At 37.1% G+C, this 17,437-nt stretch overlaps 1 protein-coding gene across 1 annotated transcript in view; it reads right to left on the bottom strand.

Annotated features, from left to right (window-relative positions):
• The window catches only part of OSBPL1A (oxysterol binding protein like 1A), a 207,209-nt gene that overhangs the window by 122,997 nt on the left and 66,775 nt on the right, over positions 1 to 17,437 (bottom strand). Inside the window, exons 13-14 of the mRNA XM_056138043.1 lie at positions 14,966 to 15,047; positions 2,752 to 2,858 (exon numbers count right to left, since the gene is read on the bottom strand). Coding sequence (XP_055994018.1) covers positions 2,752 to 2,858; positions 14,966 to 15,047 — 189 coding nt within the window. The remainder of the gene's footprint in view (positions 1 to 2,751; positions 2,859 to 14,965; positions 15,048 to 17,437) is intronic.

The raw sequence follows: 17,437 nt of genomic DNA on the forward strand, positions 1-17,437 counted from the left end.
CACAGATGTGGGAAGAAAAGGGACTCTTCTTAATTGTTGGTGAGAATGCTGACTGGTCCAACCTTTTTGAAAAACAATATGGACATTCTTCAGAAAATTAGAAATTGATCTCCCGTTTGACCCACAAATACCACTTCTGGGAATATACCCTAGGGCCCAAAAACACACAGCAGAAACACCATCTGCACCCCTATGTTCATTCTGACTATTCACAATAGCCAGAATGTAGAAACAGCTGGAGTGTCTGAGAACAAACGAAGGGAAAAAGAAACTATGGTACATCTACACAATGGAATACTACACAGCTGTTAGGAAAAATGAATTCATGAAATGTGCCTATAAATGGATGAACTTGGAGAGTATCATGCATAGTGAAATGAGAAAGGGGCAAATATAGAATGACTACATTAATTTGTGGTATATAGTGATATATGTATGTGTATATAATATACATATATACATATATGTGTGTATATATGTGTATACATACACAGACATAGCCACAGTCAGGGAAAATAGGGTCTAAGAGAACTGGTCAATGATTGGAATAAACCACGGGTGTGTGTGGGGTGGAGGGTAGGTAAGATAGAGAAGGTACCAGGACCAGGATGATAATAATAGCTGGAGATGATCACATTGGAACAAGTTATGAGTGTAAAAAGTAGGTAAAGGGATATACTAGATAGGTATACTTTTAGTATCTGTACTGGAAATCATAATGCCAAAAGGAGTAGGGGGATAAGGAGAGAGAGAGAGAGAGAGAGAGAGAGAGAGAGAGAGAGAGAGAGAGAGAGAGAGAGAGAGAGAAAGAGATGGGGGAAGGTGGCAGGAGGGAAGGAGGGAAGCTAGGGACACTGGTAGTGGAAAATGTACACTGAAGAAGGAACAGATGTTGGGACATTGCATTGCTGCAACCCAATCAAGAACAACTTTACAATTGTGTATATCATGATGATTCAATTTAAACAAAATGAATTATTACAAAAAACTGGAGTGAGCCCCTGCAGCCCAAAACCTCCACACTCCACAATTGCCACCATGATCTTGGTGGGATCCCACTCCTCAGATGAGCCTCATTCAGAAATCATTTTGTTGAAAAACTCAGATATGCGAGTTTTGTTACTGAAATCTCCAGCTTTCATGGCTTCCAGAATGGGCTACCTTCCCCCATGTCCCTGTACTTCTGAAAGCCTGGCAATCACACACATGCCCCAAAGCTGTCAGTCAGTTAAGAATTTAATTCCAGCTGTATCACCCTGTTAGAAATTTTGGACACCCTGGCATGTGCAGCTGCAGTTTCAACCACACAACACCTCAAACTCTGTAACACTGATAAACCAGGTGTAGCACACCAGATTCGATGGAATATAATGTAGAAGGCAACCAATTTTGAGTAACAAAATGTAAACACAGAAGACAACCTGTAACAACACCTTAATAATCACTTATACAAGGACTTAAGGGCTCTATGGTGAGATACAATAATCTTCACTAACTTTCTTCTAAGGAAACATTTTTTTGATCATCCTTTTAGCAAATTATAATAAGGGGGCTATTCCTGATAATGCTCAAGAAACCACTTGTGGTGCATGGGATTCAAACAAGAACTGCCTACTAACAAAACAAAGGTCTTAACACCTGAATGATCTTTCCAACTCCCCCATTTCATTTCTAAGAAAATTAAAAACTTAGTATAGCATGACTTTTCTAGAAGTTAAACACATTAATGTGGATACATCACTCTTAATATTGTGTATTCAAGAAAAAAGTGGTGGTTACACATCCCCAAACTTCGAGTCTCTAAAGCAAAGCAATCAATGGACCACAGCCACTCATACCAGGTACCACATGAGAGGTGAATTTGGTTTCACAATGAATTAAATTTTACCTGACTCCTGTACCTTAATATTTGTTCATTTCAAATATGTCCTACAACGCTATCACCCTACTTAGACTTATTTATATCAGTAAATCATTCTTCATTTAAATAAATTAGAATAGGAAATCTGCAAATCACCAAAAATAGAAACGATAAGAAATTTTTCAAACAAAATTAGAAGAATCAACCATTTAAAATATTGAATGATTATACTTTCTTGTGGCATTAAATTGTTGACTTTCCATACATTTGTTAAAATTCAATGATCATTCACATCACTTTTTTTATTATCCAAATAAAATATATACAAATTATATATATATATATCACTGAACTTTTAAAAATCATTTAATTAGGTTTTTATTCTAGTTACAGAAAAATAAAATTTTTAGATCTTTATGTGTAAAGTAAATCTATATAAAACTACTTTAATCTAACTTGCTTTACCAAAATCTAATCTCCACTGAAAGGTACAAATAAAATTGTAATAAGAAAAAGTGATTTAGGGCCGGAATGATAGTACAATGGGTAGGGCGTTTGCCTTGTACACAGGTGACCCGGATTCAATTCCCAGCATTGTATATGGTCCCCTGAGCACTGAAAGGAGTGATTCCTGAGTGCAGAGCCAGCAGTAACCCAAGAAGCAAAAAAAAATTGATTTTGGGGTCTTAAATTATAAGGTTGAAGGCTACACATATATGCAGAAATGAATAACATGGTAAATAAAACCTACCTGGCCTACAATAAAATCTTGAAGATGGGGGTAGGGAGCGCATGCACTCAAGCACACACACACACACACACACACACAAATCCTAAGTGTGGCCCAGTTAACAAAGACCAAAAAGCCCCTACAATTCCGAGCTACCTACCCCTTCTTGTTTAGTGAACAGATTTAGGCAATCATTCAAAGCTTCACAGGTTTCTCTAGAAGCTTCGGAAACAACTTCAACTTTCTGAAGAAATGATGGATGCATTTCTATAAAAAAAATAATAATAAAACAAGAGAGACTTTAAGTAATTTTAAAGATCACAAATGACATTATATCTACTAACTAAATATTTCCTTCTAGTGGCCTTGAGCAAAACATACACATTCTTTGGACATCATTTTGTTATTGTTGTTTTGGGGTCACACTTGGTGGGGCTGGGTGTGGCTAGGGGCTATTCCTGACTCAGAGCTTGGGAGTTGTTCCTGATGATACTTAGGAGACCATGAGGTGCCAGGAATTGAACCTGGTCCTCCTGCATGCAAAACACGCATATTTAGCTTTCTGAACTAGCTCCTCTTCCCCCTAGGCATCATTATCAGAGTCATAGGGAATATAAAGCAGTACAGAAAAGAAAAGGCAAAGGCTTGTTCTACAAAGGCCAATATCCTGGACAAGAAACAGAACATGAAAGTTTACAGGAACACTGTCAGCTGCTTAGCTGACAAAGACTCAAAGCACAACTTACATACAATAACATTTCTGTTTATGATAGTCTGTACTAGACAAGAAATTTTATTCAAATACAAAGTGCTAAACAGAGACAAAAATAATTTTGTCACTGGCATAATGGCTAACATATCTGAAGGCAGCATTAACTCAACTTCCCGTAGTTCTTACTTGGATAAATATATCTTTCACAATCAATAAAAAAAATAGTGCTTCTGTAGAGGTCTGTTAACATTCATAAAATGTTAAAATTCGGAACAGAGGTGGCAATATCAGTATCTTTCCAATCCCCCAAAGAAAATCTTTACCTATTCATTGTCCAAACCCCCCGAAACCAAAAAAAAAAAAAATGTCGACAAGAGAAAACTGGAAACTACACATATATTGCCAAAAAAGCCAAATGTCACATCCTGTCCAACACAATATAAAAAAATTGTACTTAGTTGAAATAGATTTTGACTTTGTTAATTTTATGTTAAAATCCGCACCTGTCTTTTCAACCGAATAAGAACATTAAGAAACTTTTCACTAAAAAATAAATAACTTAGAGAAATAACTTTTAAAATAACAGTGCTGTGACTCAGGTAGAAGAGAATACACGCCAGCATGTGCTGTACCCAAGAGGTTTGATCCCCAGAATACTTGGACCCCAAATACTACCACTGCACCAAAAATAATTTAGAAGACAAATCCACTGAACCTTTGGCATTTCAAACAATCTCAATTTTATTTAACTTAGTCTTTATTTACTTACTTTGGATTTTGGGCCACACCTGGCACTGCTCTGGGGTTACTCCTGGCTCTACACTCAGGAATTACTCGTGGCTTGCTCAGGGATCCATATGGAATGCTGGGAGTTGAACCTGGTAACCATGTGCTTGGCAAACACCCTATCCACTGTACAATCACTCCAGCCTATTAAACTATACTTTAAAATGGCAAATAATTGCAATTAATAAACAAAAGCAATCAAGTAAATTCAATGTCAGCAACTACTAATTATAGGCCATAAAATAGTGCTTTTCCATCAAGAGACAAATTTTCAAATGGGAAATTAAAATACCAACAACATAAATTACATTGATTTCTAGGTGCTACAATTGAGAAAATTACATTTTAAAAAATTATTTTAAATTTCTATACACGGGTGATTTTAGCAAAGAAATCCTCTTCTTTAAAAAATTCCTTCTTAAAACTCTAAATGCAAAAGTTGCCAACACAGTGAAAAAAAGTGACCACAGACATTTTATTAACATCTGACTATAAAGATCAAATGACACTTTTAATATTTTCCATCTTATGAACTAGTGCCTTAGAGCTATTCTTTGCAATACCCAAATTATTAAAAACTATTCTATGCCAAAATATTCTTAATTCCACATACTTAATTTCAAATTCTAAATTGCTGATGTACATTGTGAAGATTTAGTCTATATTTAGTTGCTAAACAGTAAAAAAAAAGTGGGGGAGGACCATATGCTAAATACTGTGTGACTTAAATAGTACTTCACCAGATGCCTCACACAGAACTGTGCACAAGGACTCTGAGGAAAGGTACAAGAAAAAAGACTCAGCCTCTGCCTTCTATAAATTTTCTGGGTAATCTAATAATTTTTCATTTTCATGGCATAAATGGTAAAGGAGAAGCATGGTCATTAATGGATGTTATTTCTTTTTCTTTTATTAAATTTCACACATTTAATCCATAATTTTGTCTGATTCAGATATTTCACACTTTAGATTCTTATTAGCATAAAACAAATATTAAATGTCAGTGTAAGTTTTTGGAGTACTAAGTTTTTTTAACAACATTTTCAAAAGATATTCTAAGAAATGTAAATCAAGAGAAGTTCTTATAAGATCCATAACCCAAAGTTATACAATCTCTCTGACAACCTATTGTTCAAATAAAATTTTGAATTGGTATTAACTTACACAACAGCACCGTGTCAGAATTGTTGAACTTTGGCAATCACATGAGTACAGTCCAGTCCAATTGGGGCCAATTGGCTTGTGTTGACATGCTTCTTATATAATGATGTTTGCTCACTGCTACATAAAAAACCTGCTAAGGGCTGTTAGAATAGTTACCAACTGGGGATCACTAAAAATGTTTTATTCAGTTAATATTTAGAGACTAAGCTGTAAGGAATAAAACGCAAAAAGGCCAAGTATATTACAAAATTTGGCCTACTTTGAGAATTTGGGTGCTGTTGAGTTGAGGGAAAAAAGTTTTGTACTAAAAATATCTTTTAACTCAGGGAAGATGTTAGATTCTATGTGAAACGCTTAACTATAGAGATGTATAAAAAGCTCACAATCTGTCATTTTCATGATAACACTATGTAGTTTAAAATTTGGCTTTGTAAAACCACTAGAGTTAAACTTGCTTCTTGTTAAGTTAATAAACTAAGCCCTAATTTAGATAATCTGTTAATAGGGAAAACTTACATTCTTTAATTTACCATTAAAAACACATTGCACTGAATCAGTTTTATCGAGACTGTTTTCCTGGAAATACATTTTTTCTTAAAAGTATTTTCCTACTCTTCTGACTCCAAACATTTATTCAAGATATTTCCGCTTCCCTGAAGTTAGTGATAATAATTCATATTCAAAAGTTTCACCACTTAAAATTTTTTTCAATTACATGTTCAAATGTCATTCCCCAAAGATTACTGTGGGATGAGATTTTTTGTAGGATGAGATTTTTCTTACCAGACTCTAAAAGCAACCAATCAACTTATAATAGGGAATACAGAAATTATATATGTGTTGTGTCTCTGACACCCTCTGGAAACTCTAAGGTTCTTGAAATCCTCAAATCTCCTGCATCAAGTTTTTTACAAAGAAAAAGCAGGCATTAATTAAAAGGTTGAGGAGTTAATATCTTATTCCTATGGCATGAGAGAAAATCACAGTGATTCTGGATTTTATATAAAAAATGATTATTTTTAACTTAATTGCTATAGATTGGCAAAAATAGGACAGATTATCAAATATCATTTGAAAATTATAGTTTAGGTAGCACGGTTATGACAAAGTTTATGGAATCGATTTACAAAGTCATCACAGTCCACCACCAATGTGCCCACTACCCACCACTGCTGTCCTATGCCATCTCTAGCCCCCTCCATCCCCAAAATCTCTCCCCACCCTGCTTGGTGATCTTGTTCTTTCTCAAGATTGTTTTGGGATTCTCAGAATTTTATGATTGCATACAGGTTTTAATAGGGTTTCTTCTAAGTTACTGAAAAATATCACTGAAATTTTGATGGGAATTACAGTTCAGTCTGCATTATCCTTTAGGTCACATGGTGATTTTGACAATGTTAATTCTTCCAATCCATGAATATGTAATATTTTTCCATGTCCTGGTGTTCTCATCTTTTTCACTTCAATGGCGATTTACTGTTTTCAGCATACAAGTCTTCGATGTCCTTCATAAAAGTAACTCCTAGCGTTGACCAGCCCGCCCGCTCCTCTCTGGAAAGAAAGATGGCGGCCGCACGGGAGCCTTGTGGAAAGCGGGTTTGAGCCGGGCTCGGGGAAGCGGCGGGGACCTCATGGGAAGGGGGGCTTTGTGGGCCGTCCCCCACGCCCCACCGAGGTCGCCAGCTGCCCCCCACGAGCGGCTCTCCGGCACGGCCACGACTCCAGGGCACAGAAATCAATCTCTTAACTAGCTAACTTTTAATAGAAATTCTTCCAGGGTCAATAAGTAAAATAGCAGAAATCCAAAGACATCATTTTATTCTTAAACCAAGTTGTAGAAAGCAAATCATTTCACAACGCTGTTTCAGCATGTCTGATTGGGGGGGGGGGGGGGGTCGTAAACTCTAAACAATAATTGTGCATCTTCTATCGAAATAATCTATCTAGTCAAAGTAGATAGAGTATTAACTAGAACTCATCTGCCTCATAAGAATTGGGAGGGGTGGGAGGTGGGGGTCTATTGGGGTTCGGGGTTAAAAATGAGTATTGGTAAAGGGAAATGTGTTCGGTATCTACATGACTGAGACCTAAACCCGAAAGCTCTGTAACTTTTCCCACAGTGATTCAATAAATAAATAAATTATATAAAAAAAAAAAAAAAGTAACTCCTAGGTATTTGATTTTCTGAAAACTATTTTCAATGGACTCATATTTTATTTTTTTCCTGTTCTATTTTATAATTCATATAGAAATGCAACAGATTTTTGTGTATTTTTGTAGCTTGCCACTATGTTGTACTGGTTTAATGTTTCTAAGAGTTTTGGTTTATTGTTTCTAAGGGTTTTCAGTAGAATGTTTAGGGTTTTCTATGCATACAAATCACATCATCTGCACATACAGTTTTACTTAACAGATTACTTGGTTTGTTTGTGTTAGGGTCACACCTGCCTGTATTCAGAGATAACTTTTGATTCTGTGCTCAGGGGTCACTCCTGGCAATGTTCAAAAGACCATATCTGGTGCCAGGGATCAAACCAGGGTCAGCTACATATGAAGTTTAACTCGGAACTAACTTTCTGGCCCCTTAATAAATTTTAAACTACATTTTCTTTTCTTTTCTCTCTCTCTCTCTCTTTTTTTTTTTTGGTGGGGCACATAAAAATATATTTGCTCTTTAAAAAAAATTAACTGTTCAAATATTTCTATTACTGGGGGAAAGACTTTTTAAAGAGAAAAACCTAGATGACTGTCATTTTATTCTTTCACCCATGTCCTTCTGGTAATGGTGCTACCTTAAATATTTTGCTTTAAGTAAACACAAATGGGAGACAAAGAATCAAAAAAAATTACCTAATGAAAAAAATAGAAATGATAGTGAGAAAAATTCATTTAACTGTATAGAAGAGGCATGATTTTACCTGCATGAAAAATTGACTTTCACATTTAATTGGAATTATATAAATGCCCAGAGAAAGTCAGTATGCAAGATAGCTAAGCAAAGAAAATTTGTATTTATTGCTTCTATAAATTACAGCAAATCTACACCAATACTTGATATTAATCTACACACAAGTTTCCATTCCCTGCCTAAGGCCCTCTTGGAACACCAGGAGAAAGATGAAGCAGAGGGACTTGTCTGCACAAGTGGTTCATGTCAACAACATGGTAAGAACTTGTAATATAGCAGAGCTAAGTGAGCTACTGGGACATAATGAAGTTCCAATTCTATGATATTCACTAAAATGAGTCTAGAAGAGAACTCCAGCAAAGTTTGAAAAAAGTCAAAATAAAGATCTAATGAATATATTAGCTGAAATTCTTAGATCTATGTAATTTTACTAACTGTAAGATGAATATAAAATATATAATTCAAAACTGTGTTCAGTAAGATAAAGCAGTGTTTTGAGAAAGAGTAAGAACAATAATCACATACTGTTAAAAGATAAAGAACCAGTAAGACAGACAAAATTTCCTTCATGGTGTTTATATTCCAATAAGTGTGTCAAACCTGAAATATTTGATAAGATACAAAGATTTAAAATAAAAAAAAGCAAGGTAGGGGAAAGAGTTAAAATTTTGGATAGGAAAATCCAGAGCAATAATAAAGAGGGTAGGGTGTTTGCCTTACACGCAGACAATCCAGGTTCAATCTCCAGCATCCCATTTGGTCCCCTGAATTCAGAGCCAGGAGTAAGCCCCTCGTCACAGTTGGGTATGAACAACAACAACAAAAAAATTCTAGATAGGAATAAGGATCAGTTAAGTTTCTGGCAGGGTTTACAAGCTCAAAAGATTAACTAAAAATAATTTCAAAGAAAGATTACTCACAAAACTGAGGAGGGAATTAACTGACAACATGAGGACATTTACCATCCTGGGATGGAGGGGTAAAGTAGGTGACAATGCATTGGAGCCATCAGCAGGCAGGAAGCCAGCAGCACTGTTAGACTGCACCCCAGCTGGGTTGTATGGAGAAATTCCTGATTGACTTCTCCTACCTCTCCACCACTGTCCTCGCAGGATGTACTATTTGCTAAAATAATACATAAAAAATCCAGGGAGAGGAAGCCCTGGTAAGGCGATCTGCAATAATCAAAGACCCAGAGCTCCAAGCAGGACAGAGAATGAAAGTAGAGGAGCAAGTCAGGCCAGGATCAAGCTGCTGATGTTCTGTTCCAACAAAGACCCGGGAGAGGAGGAAAGAAAATGAATGCATGCCCTGAGAAAACCTTCCAGGAGAGAGACTGGCTCAAGCCCAGGCCTATGACAGGAGCAAGCTTGGTTTTTAAAAACTAGCAATCAAGGTACTACTGAGGCCAAAGAAGATCAAGCAAGGGCTAGGAGATGAAGACACAGATGAAAATGACGCAAGGCAAAAATAAGGATTTTTGTCTTTCACACTAAATAAGTGACCTGGACAATACAGAACTTTTTTGAACAAAATGCATTACCCACTGATGATTTAGAATGTTCCCTGAGGCAGGGGTGTCAGAACAAGAAGCTATTGAAAGTGCCTATGGGAGAGATGATGGTGTTTTTGGACTGGGTAGCAACAGGGAATGACAGTGGCGACACAAGTGTATTTACTCAAAGCCCAAGATTTTGAGAAGAGAGTTCTAAATGGGTTCAACAAAAATGCTTTTCCTTTAAGAATTTTTTCTTTACAATATTGAAACAATTGCTTCTCAGTATCTGACTTTCACTATATACATAAAATAACACTGAGTAAATGAGATGGACATAAATGTAATTTTTGGTGGAAATAATTAACAACATGTATCAAAAAGCTAAAATGTTCATCTGCTTTCACCAATAAATCCACTTCCAAGAATCCTACAGTAATGAAGCGACTTGATCAACGACAGATGCACATTAGCTAAAAACTGACTACCACCTGATCGGCTGCGCAGAACAGGTTATCTATGTGGCCTTCAGGAAGTCTTCCAGAAACTTTATTAGCTTGGAAGATCTATTTGTTTTTGTGATCAAACTTCTGGTAAATATAAAAAAAGGAGACATTTCGGGGCTGGAGCAATAGCAGAGCGGGTAGGGCGTTTCCCTTGAATGCAGCCTACCTGGGTTTGATTCCCAGCATCCCATATGGTCCCCTGAGCACCGCCAGGGTTAATTCCTGAGCCATATGGGTGTGAAAAAAAAAAGTAGACATTGCATAACTATGTTCTTTGAACCTTGAATGATGCGTTGCCAATGCCAGACACATAAATTTTGGCATTCACCCAGATCAAGAATGCTTCACGTCCACTCACAAAAAATGAAAATAGTATTCCATTAAATCACATTTCAAACATTTGGCCAAAAGTGCTTTCTGGGTTCATAGCAGAGAATAATTATAAATAAAGCTGAAAACTGAATTGTGAAAGTTCTTAAATGCCAGAACTTACAGTCTGCATTTTAGCTAGGGTTTCAAGGGCACATAGAAGATTTTTTAATAGAAAAAAGTTTAAGATTTAAAAACCTTTTGAAAATTAATCTGCAGCAATACTGCACTACTTCACAGCATCTGAATTGGAAGTGTTTCTGAGAGTCTTTAATTCAATTCCATTTAAGGATGAACACAAGGAAATTCTAGAAGGCAGCAGACTGAAAGGTAAACTGCTGGGTTTGAAGTGATAGAGGGTTGAAGCAGTATAGTTAAAGCTGAAATGAGTCTTAAAGATCATAAAATTAATACTAAAATATATGACAAATAAAGTTTCAACCATGACATCTGGCTTCTGTCCACAAGTATTTTAGCTTTTTGGTCTTAAGAAGTCATTGGCATAATACGTACAGTTTGGAGCAGAATGTGTATCTATCAGCTTTGTTTAACAAGACACATGGTAAAAGATAATTTTGCACAATCCCTTGGCTTTAGGAGGAATTATTTTCAACTCTCTGATACTATTCCTGAATTATCTTAACTCTATTTATATAAAATGTAGTTTTGTATACAATCTTCTGAAAGATATCAACAATTATATATAATTTTACTGTCGATAATGAAATAGCATTGTCTTATCACGGCCCAATATCTCAATGTTACTAAGATAGTACAAAATGAAGTTTGTCTTTTGTAGATTTGAATATTATGCCCCTCTTATGGCACGAGTGAGATATACTATCATTATGAGTGACGTGTCATGTAGATACCAAGAACCAAGACGTGACTCAAGGCTTAAATCAACAACATAGCCTGGCTGTAGTTCTGATAAAGCTTATTTCTTTGGTCCGGGTTATGAAATTAATCTTTGTACTTTATATCACTCTGGATGTTTTCTATATGTTTTAGTGTTAGTATCACTTCTTATTTTTAAAGAAAATATTCAAAACACCTATTATGGTAATACTTGCATTACTCTAAAATGTTTTAAAACAGAATGGTACATTTCACATAGATGATTTTTATGCTGTGCAAATTAAAATCTAATAAAATGTTATTTTAAAAGTCCATTGAGGGGGGGCTGGAGTGATAGCACAGAGGCTAGGGCATTTCCCTTGCACGCGGCCGACCCGGGTTCAATTCCTGGCATCCCATATGGTCCCCTGAGCACCGCCAGGAGTAATTCCTGAGTGCAGAGCCAGGAGTAACCCCTGTGCATTGCCGGGTGTGACCAAAAAGCAATTAAAAAAAAAGTCCATTGAGGGGCCAAAGCAATAGTACAGCAGTACAGCAGGTAGGGCATTTGTTTGGACACAGCCAACCTGGGTTTGATTCTCAGCATCCTACTATGGTCCCGAGTACTCCCAAGAGTAATTCCTAAGTGCAGAGTAAACCCATGGGCCTATCCAGGTGTGGCCCCCTAAACAAAAACAGACAAAGTCCGTTGAGAATAAATAGTGCTAAGTAATATACTATTCCAGCTTGTAAATTAATAATCAATTAACTGCAATTCTCTCAAAGCTATTCTTGTTGATGTTTGATGAACTAAGAGTCTGAAATACATTTAGATAGAGAATACTTACAACCAATTTATTCTAGAATCTACATTTCTTCACTTTCTCTGGAAACACATAAACTAGGAGATCACAGAGGGGATCTAAATAAATTATGATTTGATAGTGAGGTTGTTTATAAACGTCCTAGATAAATTCTAAAACAACTATTACGGGAGACTAGAGTACACAAAATGTAAATAAATTTTCTTTCCCATTTGTTGGTTAACAGCCAGTGCTGTAAAGGGCTTATTCCTGACTTTGTGCTCAAGGTAGAGTAACCAAATGGGTTTCTAGGGATTGAACCATGGTTGGATGTGTGCAAGGTTTATATTTTAACCTCTGTACTGTCTGGCCCAAAAAATAACTTTTAATGTAAGAAACAACTATTTTTCTCAACTTAAATTTTATATTAGACTTGGTATTTTGTAATTAATTGTGCTTTGATTTTTGAGCATAGAGAGAAAATTTTTAGTAATTCATAAATAATGCACAGTACAGACAAAAAGTTATTGTTAAAATAGACTAACGTATATTTGGAGCCAGAGAGATGGTACAGCAGGTAAGGAGCTTGCCTTGGATGCAGCCAACCTGGTTCTATCCCTGGTACCACACATGATCCCCTGTTCCACGAGTGATCTCTGAGCACAGAGTCAGGAGTAAATGTTGAGCACTGTTAGGTGTATCCAAACCATACACAAAAATGACATTCAGATAAATTCATGTATACATTACAATCATAAAGGGCCATTACTTGTAAATAACCAACGTTTTAATTTGAAGACAGGGAAATTGAGGCTAGACAAGCAAGATATCTAAATGATCAATTTTGGGTATCAGAGCAGGAGTTGAGCCCAAGACTCCAAACTCAAGTTCGACTCCAGAATCCAACTCTTCTGGAACCCTTGAGCAAAATTCTCAGAATGTAGCCACAGTGAATTCAAAGCCCCCAAATATTAACTTTATTATATTCTTCTGTTAAAAAATGAAACATTACAAATCTACAAAGAAAGCTTCCTCTGAGAATTTTTTTAAAAGCTTAAAAACCTTTAGGGGCCAGAGTGACAGGACAGTGGGTAGGGCATTTACCTTGTATGTGGCCAACCCGAGTTCGGTCCCTGGATCCCATATGGTCCTCCAAGCTCTGCCAGGAGTGATTCCTGAGTGCAGAGCCAGGAGTAACCCGTGAGCATTGCAGGGTATGCTTTCCCCCAAAACAAAAGCAAAACAAAAAACTTTTAATAGAATAGCACTGTAGCACTGTCGTCCCATTATTCATTGATTTGCTCAAGCGGGCACTAGTAACATTTCCATTGTGAGACTTGTTACTGTTTTTGGCATATTGAATATACCATGGGGAGCTTGACAGGCTCTGCCTTGCTGGCGGGATACTCTTGGTAACTTGTCGGGCTCTCCAAGAGGGGCAGAGGAATTGAACCGGGTTGGCCACGTGCAAGGCAAGCACCCTACCCGTTGTGCTATTATTCCAGCCCTTTAATATATATCCTAAATTTATAACTATCACTTGTATCACTTGTTGTCCCATTGCTCATCAATTTGCTCCAGCGGGCACCAGGAATATCTCCATTCTTCCCTGCCGCGTGCTAGAGTAGCCCAATGACGTATTGGGGGTTCTTTCAGGGTCAGGGGAATGGGATCCATTATTGCTACTGTTTTTGGCATATCGAATACACCACAGGTAGCTTGCCAGAGCATATCTATTATAGGACCTGCCACTAACAGGCACTTGAAGGATCATATTCCAAGAGGAAGGGGCATATATAGTACCCAGATTTTGTCTTCTATATGTAATTTTCCACAAAAACGACTCAAGGTGGGGCTGAAGAGAGTACAGAGTGTAAGGCACTTCACTTTCACAAAGCTGATCAGGGTTCAATCCCAGCACCAACAAGAATAACCCTGAGCACAGAACAAGCAGTAAGCCTGAGCACTGCTGAATGCGGCCCCCAAAACCAAAAGAAAAGAAGACTCAAGGCTGGCATAGTTTATAACTATGACAAATTTATAACTGTACATTATTTAAAATGTGTAGCCAAACTAAGAGTAAACACCTATGAAACAGGTTGGATTTAATCTGTATACAGTCCAAACGTCCAAAAATGGATGACTGGATAAAGAAACTATGGTACATATACACAATGGAATGCCACTCAGCCATTAGATGAAATCATGCAATTTGTCTCTACGTGGATGGATCTGGAGAATATCAAGTTGAGGACAATTAGAAAGAAAGAGAAGACACAGAATGATCTCTCTCATTCATGGGATACAAAGAAACATGGTAGGGGAAGACATATGCACAAAGAAACTGAGAACTGGTTTCAGTTAGGAAGCTCCCACAGGGGAATGGAGGGGTTGTGAGGGGAATTGGGACGACGGTGGAGGAAAATGGACACTGGTGGACAGTGTGGAGCTGGAATATTTTTTTATGTTTTAAACCATACTAAGAAGCAAATTATTAATTTTGCAAACCATGTTACTTAATTTTTTTTAATGGGTTGTGTTGTAAACAGTACATCTTGGAGATAGTTTGTCTTTTTTTTTTTTTTTGCATTTAGGGTCACACCTGGAGATTCTCAGGAGTTATTCCTGGCTCTGCACTCAGGAATTACTCCTGGCCTGGCGGTGCTTTGAGGACCATATGGGATGCTGGGAATTGAACCCAGGTAGGCCGCATGCAAGGCAAATGCCCTACCCATTGTTCTATCGCTCCAGCCCAGTTTGTCTTTTTTCATTTTTCACTTTTACTTATTCTTACCTTTAGCCATGTCACACTCCTTAATCATTTTAAGGAAGCTGGAAATTTCCCTATTGAGTCTTTGTTGGCATGTCTGTGCTTTCTGAAAACAAAAAAAAGAGATAAAATTAAAACAAACTAATAAAGGATCTGTACACACGCTTCAGTATTTTCAAACTTTAAGTTCAGCTGACTACAATAATGTGACTTTCATACCTAAAAAAAAAAAGAGGCAGAAAATTTCCTTAAAAACTGAATAAAAGATATCACCAAATCTTCCCAGGTAGTCTAGTTTGGGCTGAAAACTCTGGGACCGTCTCAACATGGGGTTGAGAGATTCCCCTTTCTGCCTGAAGCCCCGGCTTACAAACAGCCAGCTTCACAACTGAACGCCATCAAGCTGCCAAGCCACCCAATTGCTCCAGATCTATCGCTCCTGGACAGCACGGCCACCTCTGCTGCCACACTTCAATATTTCATAGTACTGTCAGCTAAGTAGGACCACAGCAAATCTGACTGAGAAGCTGCAATAAAAGACTACCAAGCTCAATGAGCTTAAATAACACAGAAGGCTAAACTAGCACTATGTATGGCAGATCCCCAGACAATGACTCTAGTGACAGCACAGAAGTTACCACTAATTGATTTCTACTAATCTAAGTTTTGATAATTCCATTTGCCTTTGTGTTGTAAGACAAAACATGAAGTCAGTTAATTTATGACTGCAAGGGGGCAGACTGAGGTGGTATCACTGTCACTGTCCTCCCGTTGTTCATCGATTTGCTTGAGCGGGCCCAGTAATGTCTCCATTGTGACAATTGTTACTGTGTTTGGCATATCGAATACATCCCGGGTAGCTTGCCAGGCTTTGCTGTGTGGGCGAGATACTCTCAGTATCTTGCCAGGCTCGAGGTGGTATATGGAGGGACATTGGGGACATTGGTGGCAAGAAGGGCACACTGGTGGTGAGACTGGTGTTGGAACATTTAATGCCTGAAACAACTGTATTATGAACAACCTGATAAACCATGATATTATAATAAAAAAATAAAAACTAAACAATAGGAGATTTAAAAAGAAAATTAATAAAACATTTAGTTTTTTGGTTTCGGGGCTACACTCAACAATGCTCAGGGGTTAACCCTGGTTCTGCATTCAGGAATTCCTCCTGCTGGTGCTCAGGGGCCATATGGGATGCAAGAGATTAAAACCAGGTCAGTCGTGCACAAGGCAAGTGCCTTACCCACTGTACTATCTCTCAGGTCCCTGAATAAAGCATTTAAACATAAGAGACTGAAAATATTTCAAATTCTAATTATATTTGATATCTGCTGTGGAAATAAACTATATTACTTCTAATAACCTACTACACCATATATATCTGAGTTGTTATTTATTCATTTTTAGTAGGCTTGATTTATTGAGAAATTTCAAACTGTATTCCTTAAGAGTGTATTTTTTAAATGTTTTTGTTTTAAAAAAAATCCAGATGGAATTAGAATTTGGAAGCCACAGCTGATTTTCGTTCTATAATCCAAGTGCACACAGCCCCCACATAACCAGACCAATAAGAACATTTTTATAGTAAGCCAACACTTCTAAAAACATAAGATAAAATCAATTAAGAAAGAATTCTTCTCTGATAATTTGAATTTTCTACATATTTAGATTGTCAAAAGCAAAATGGTTTCATATCAATTGCCTTTCATTTTAGTACACACAGAATCCAGATAAAAATCAGTTCAGACCATTTATTATATTAAAATGCGATTTTAATTAAAGTAGAAAATTTTTATTTTGAAAACTGGACCTTGTCAATGTTAGGACCATACTGCTGTAGGACACGTAGTTAGCTTTATGAACTACTTTGTACTCCTAATCTCAACTGCTTGTCTCTGTATTTCTGCTCCCAAATTAAATCTACTGTAGCACAGCAGGACAAGGTGTAGGGGTCAGCGCCCTTCTGTCCTTTTTCAACTGATTAATTTTTTAGTGCTTATGAGGCACAGCTCAACCACAGCAGAATTATTCATGGTGCTACATTAGAGAAAGTCAATGTTCCCTTTAAAATTTACATTACCCAGTTTTGAGAGCTCTGTCACACAATATAATTCACATTAATGTTTTAGAGAAGGAGAATACCTAGGATTAAAATCAGCCTAAAAAACAGAAATTGTATTCTGGGTGTCTTCAGACTGTGATTACAGGTTGAAGGCTGGGGAAAGTCAGGCTGAAGCCACGGAAAACATGCAGTCCACCAGACGCAACCCTCATGATTTATTAACAGAAAATCAGTTGTGCATTCCATGTATATTTAATACTCCTCACGTGTGCAAATTAATGTAACTCATTTATTTTTTTTGTTATATTGGGCTGGAGCAATAGCACAGCAGGTAGGGCGTTCGCCTTACAAGTGGCCAACAATGGCCGACCCGAGTTTGATTCCTCTGCCCCTCTCGGAGAGCCCGGCAAGCTACCGAGATTATTCGATAT

The sequence above is a fragment of the Sorex fumeus genome, unplaced genomic scaffold, assembly GCF_029834395.1.
Source record: "Sorex fumeus unplaced genomic scaffold, SorFum_2.1 ptg000128l, whole genome shotgun sequence".
Classification (NCBI taxonomy): domain Eukaryota; kingdom Metazoa; phylum Chordata; class Mammalia; order Eulipotyphla; family Soricidae; genus Sorex; species Sorex fumeus.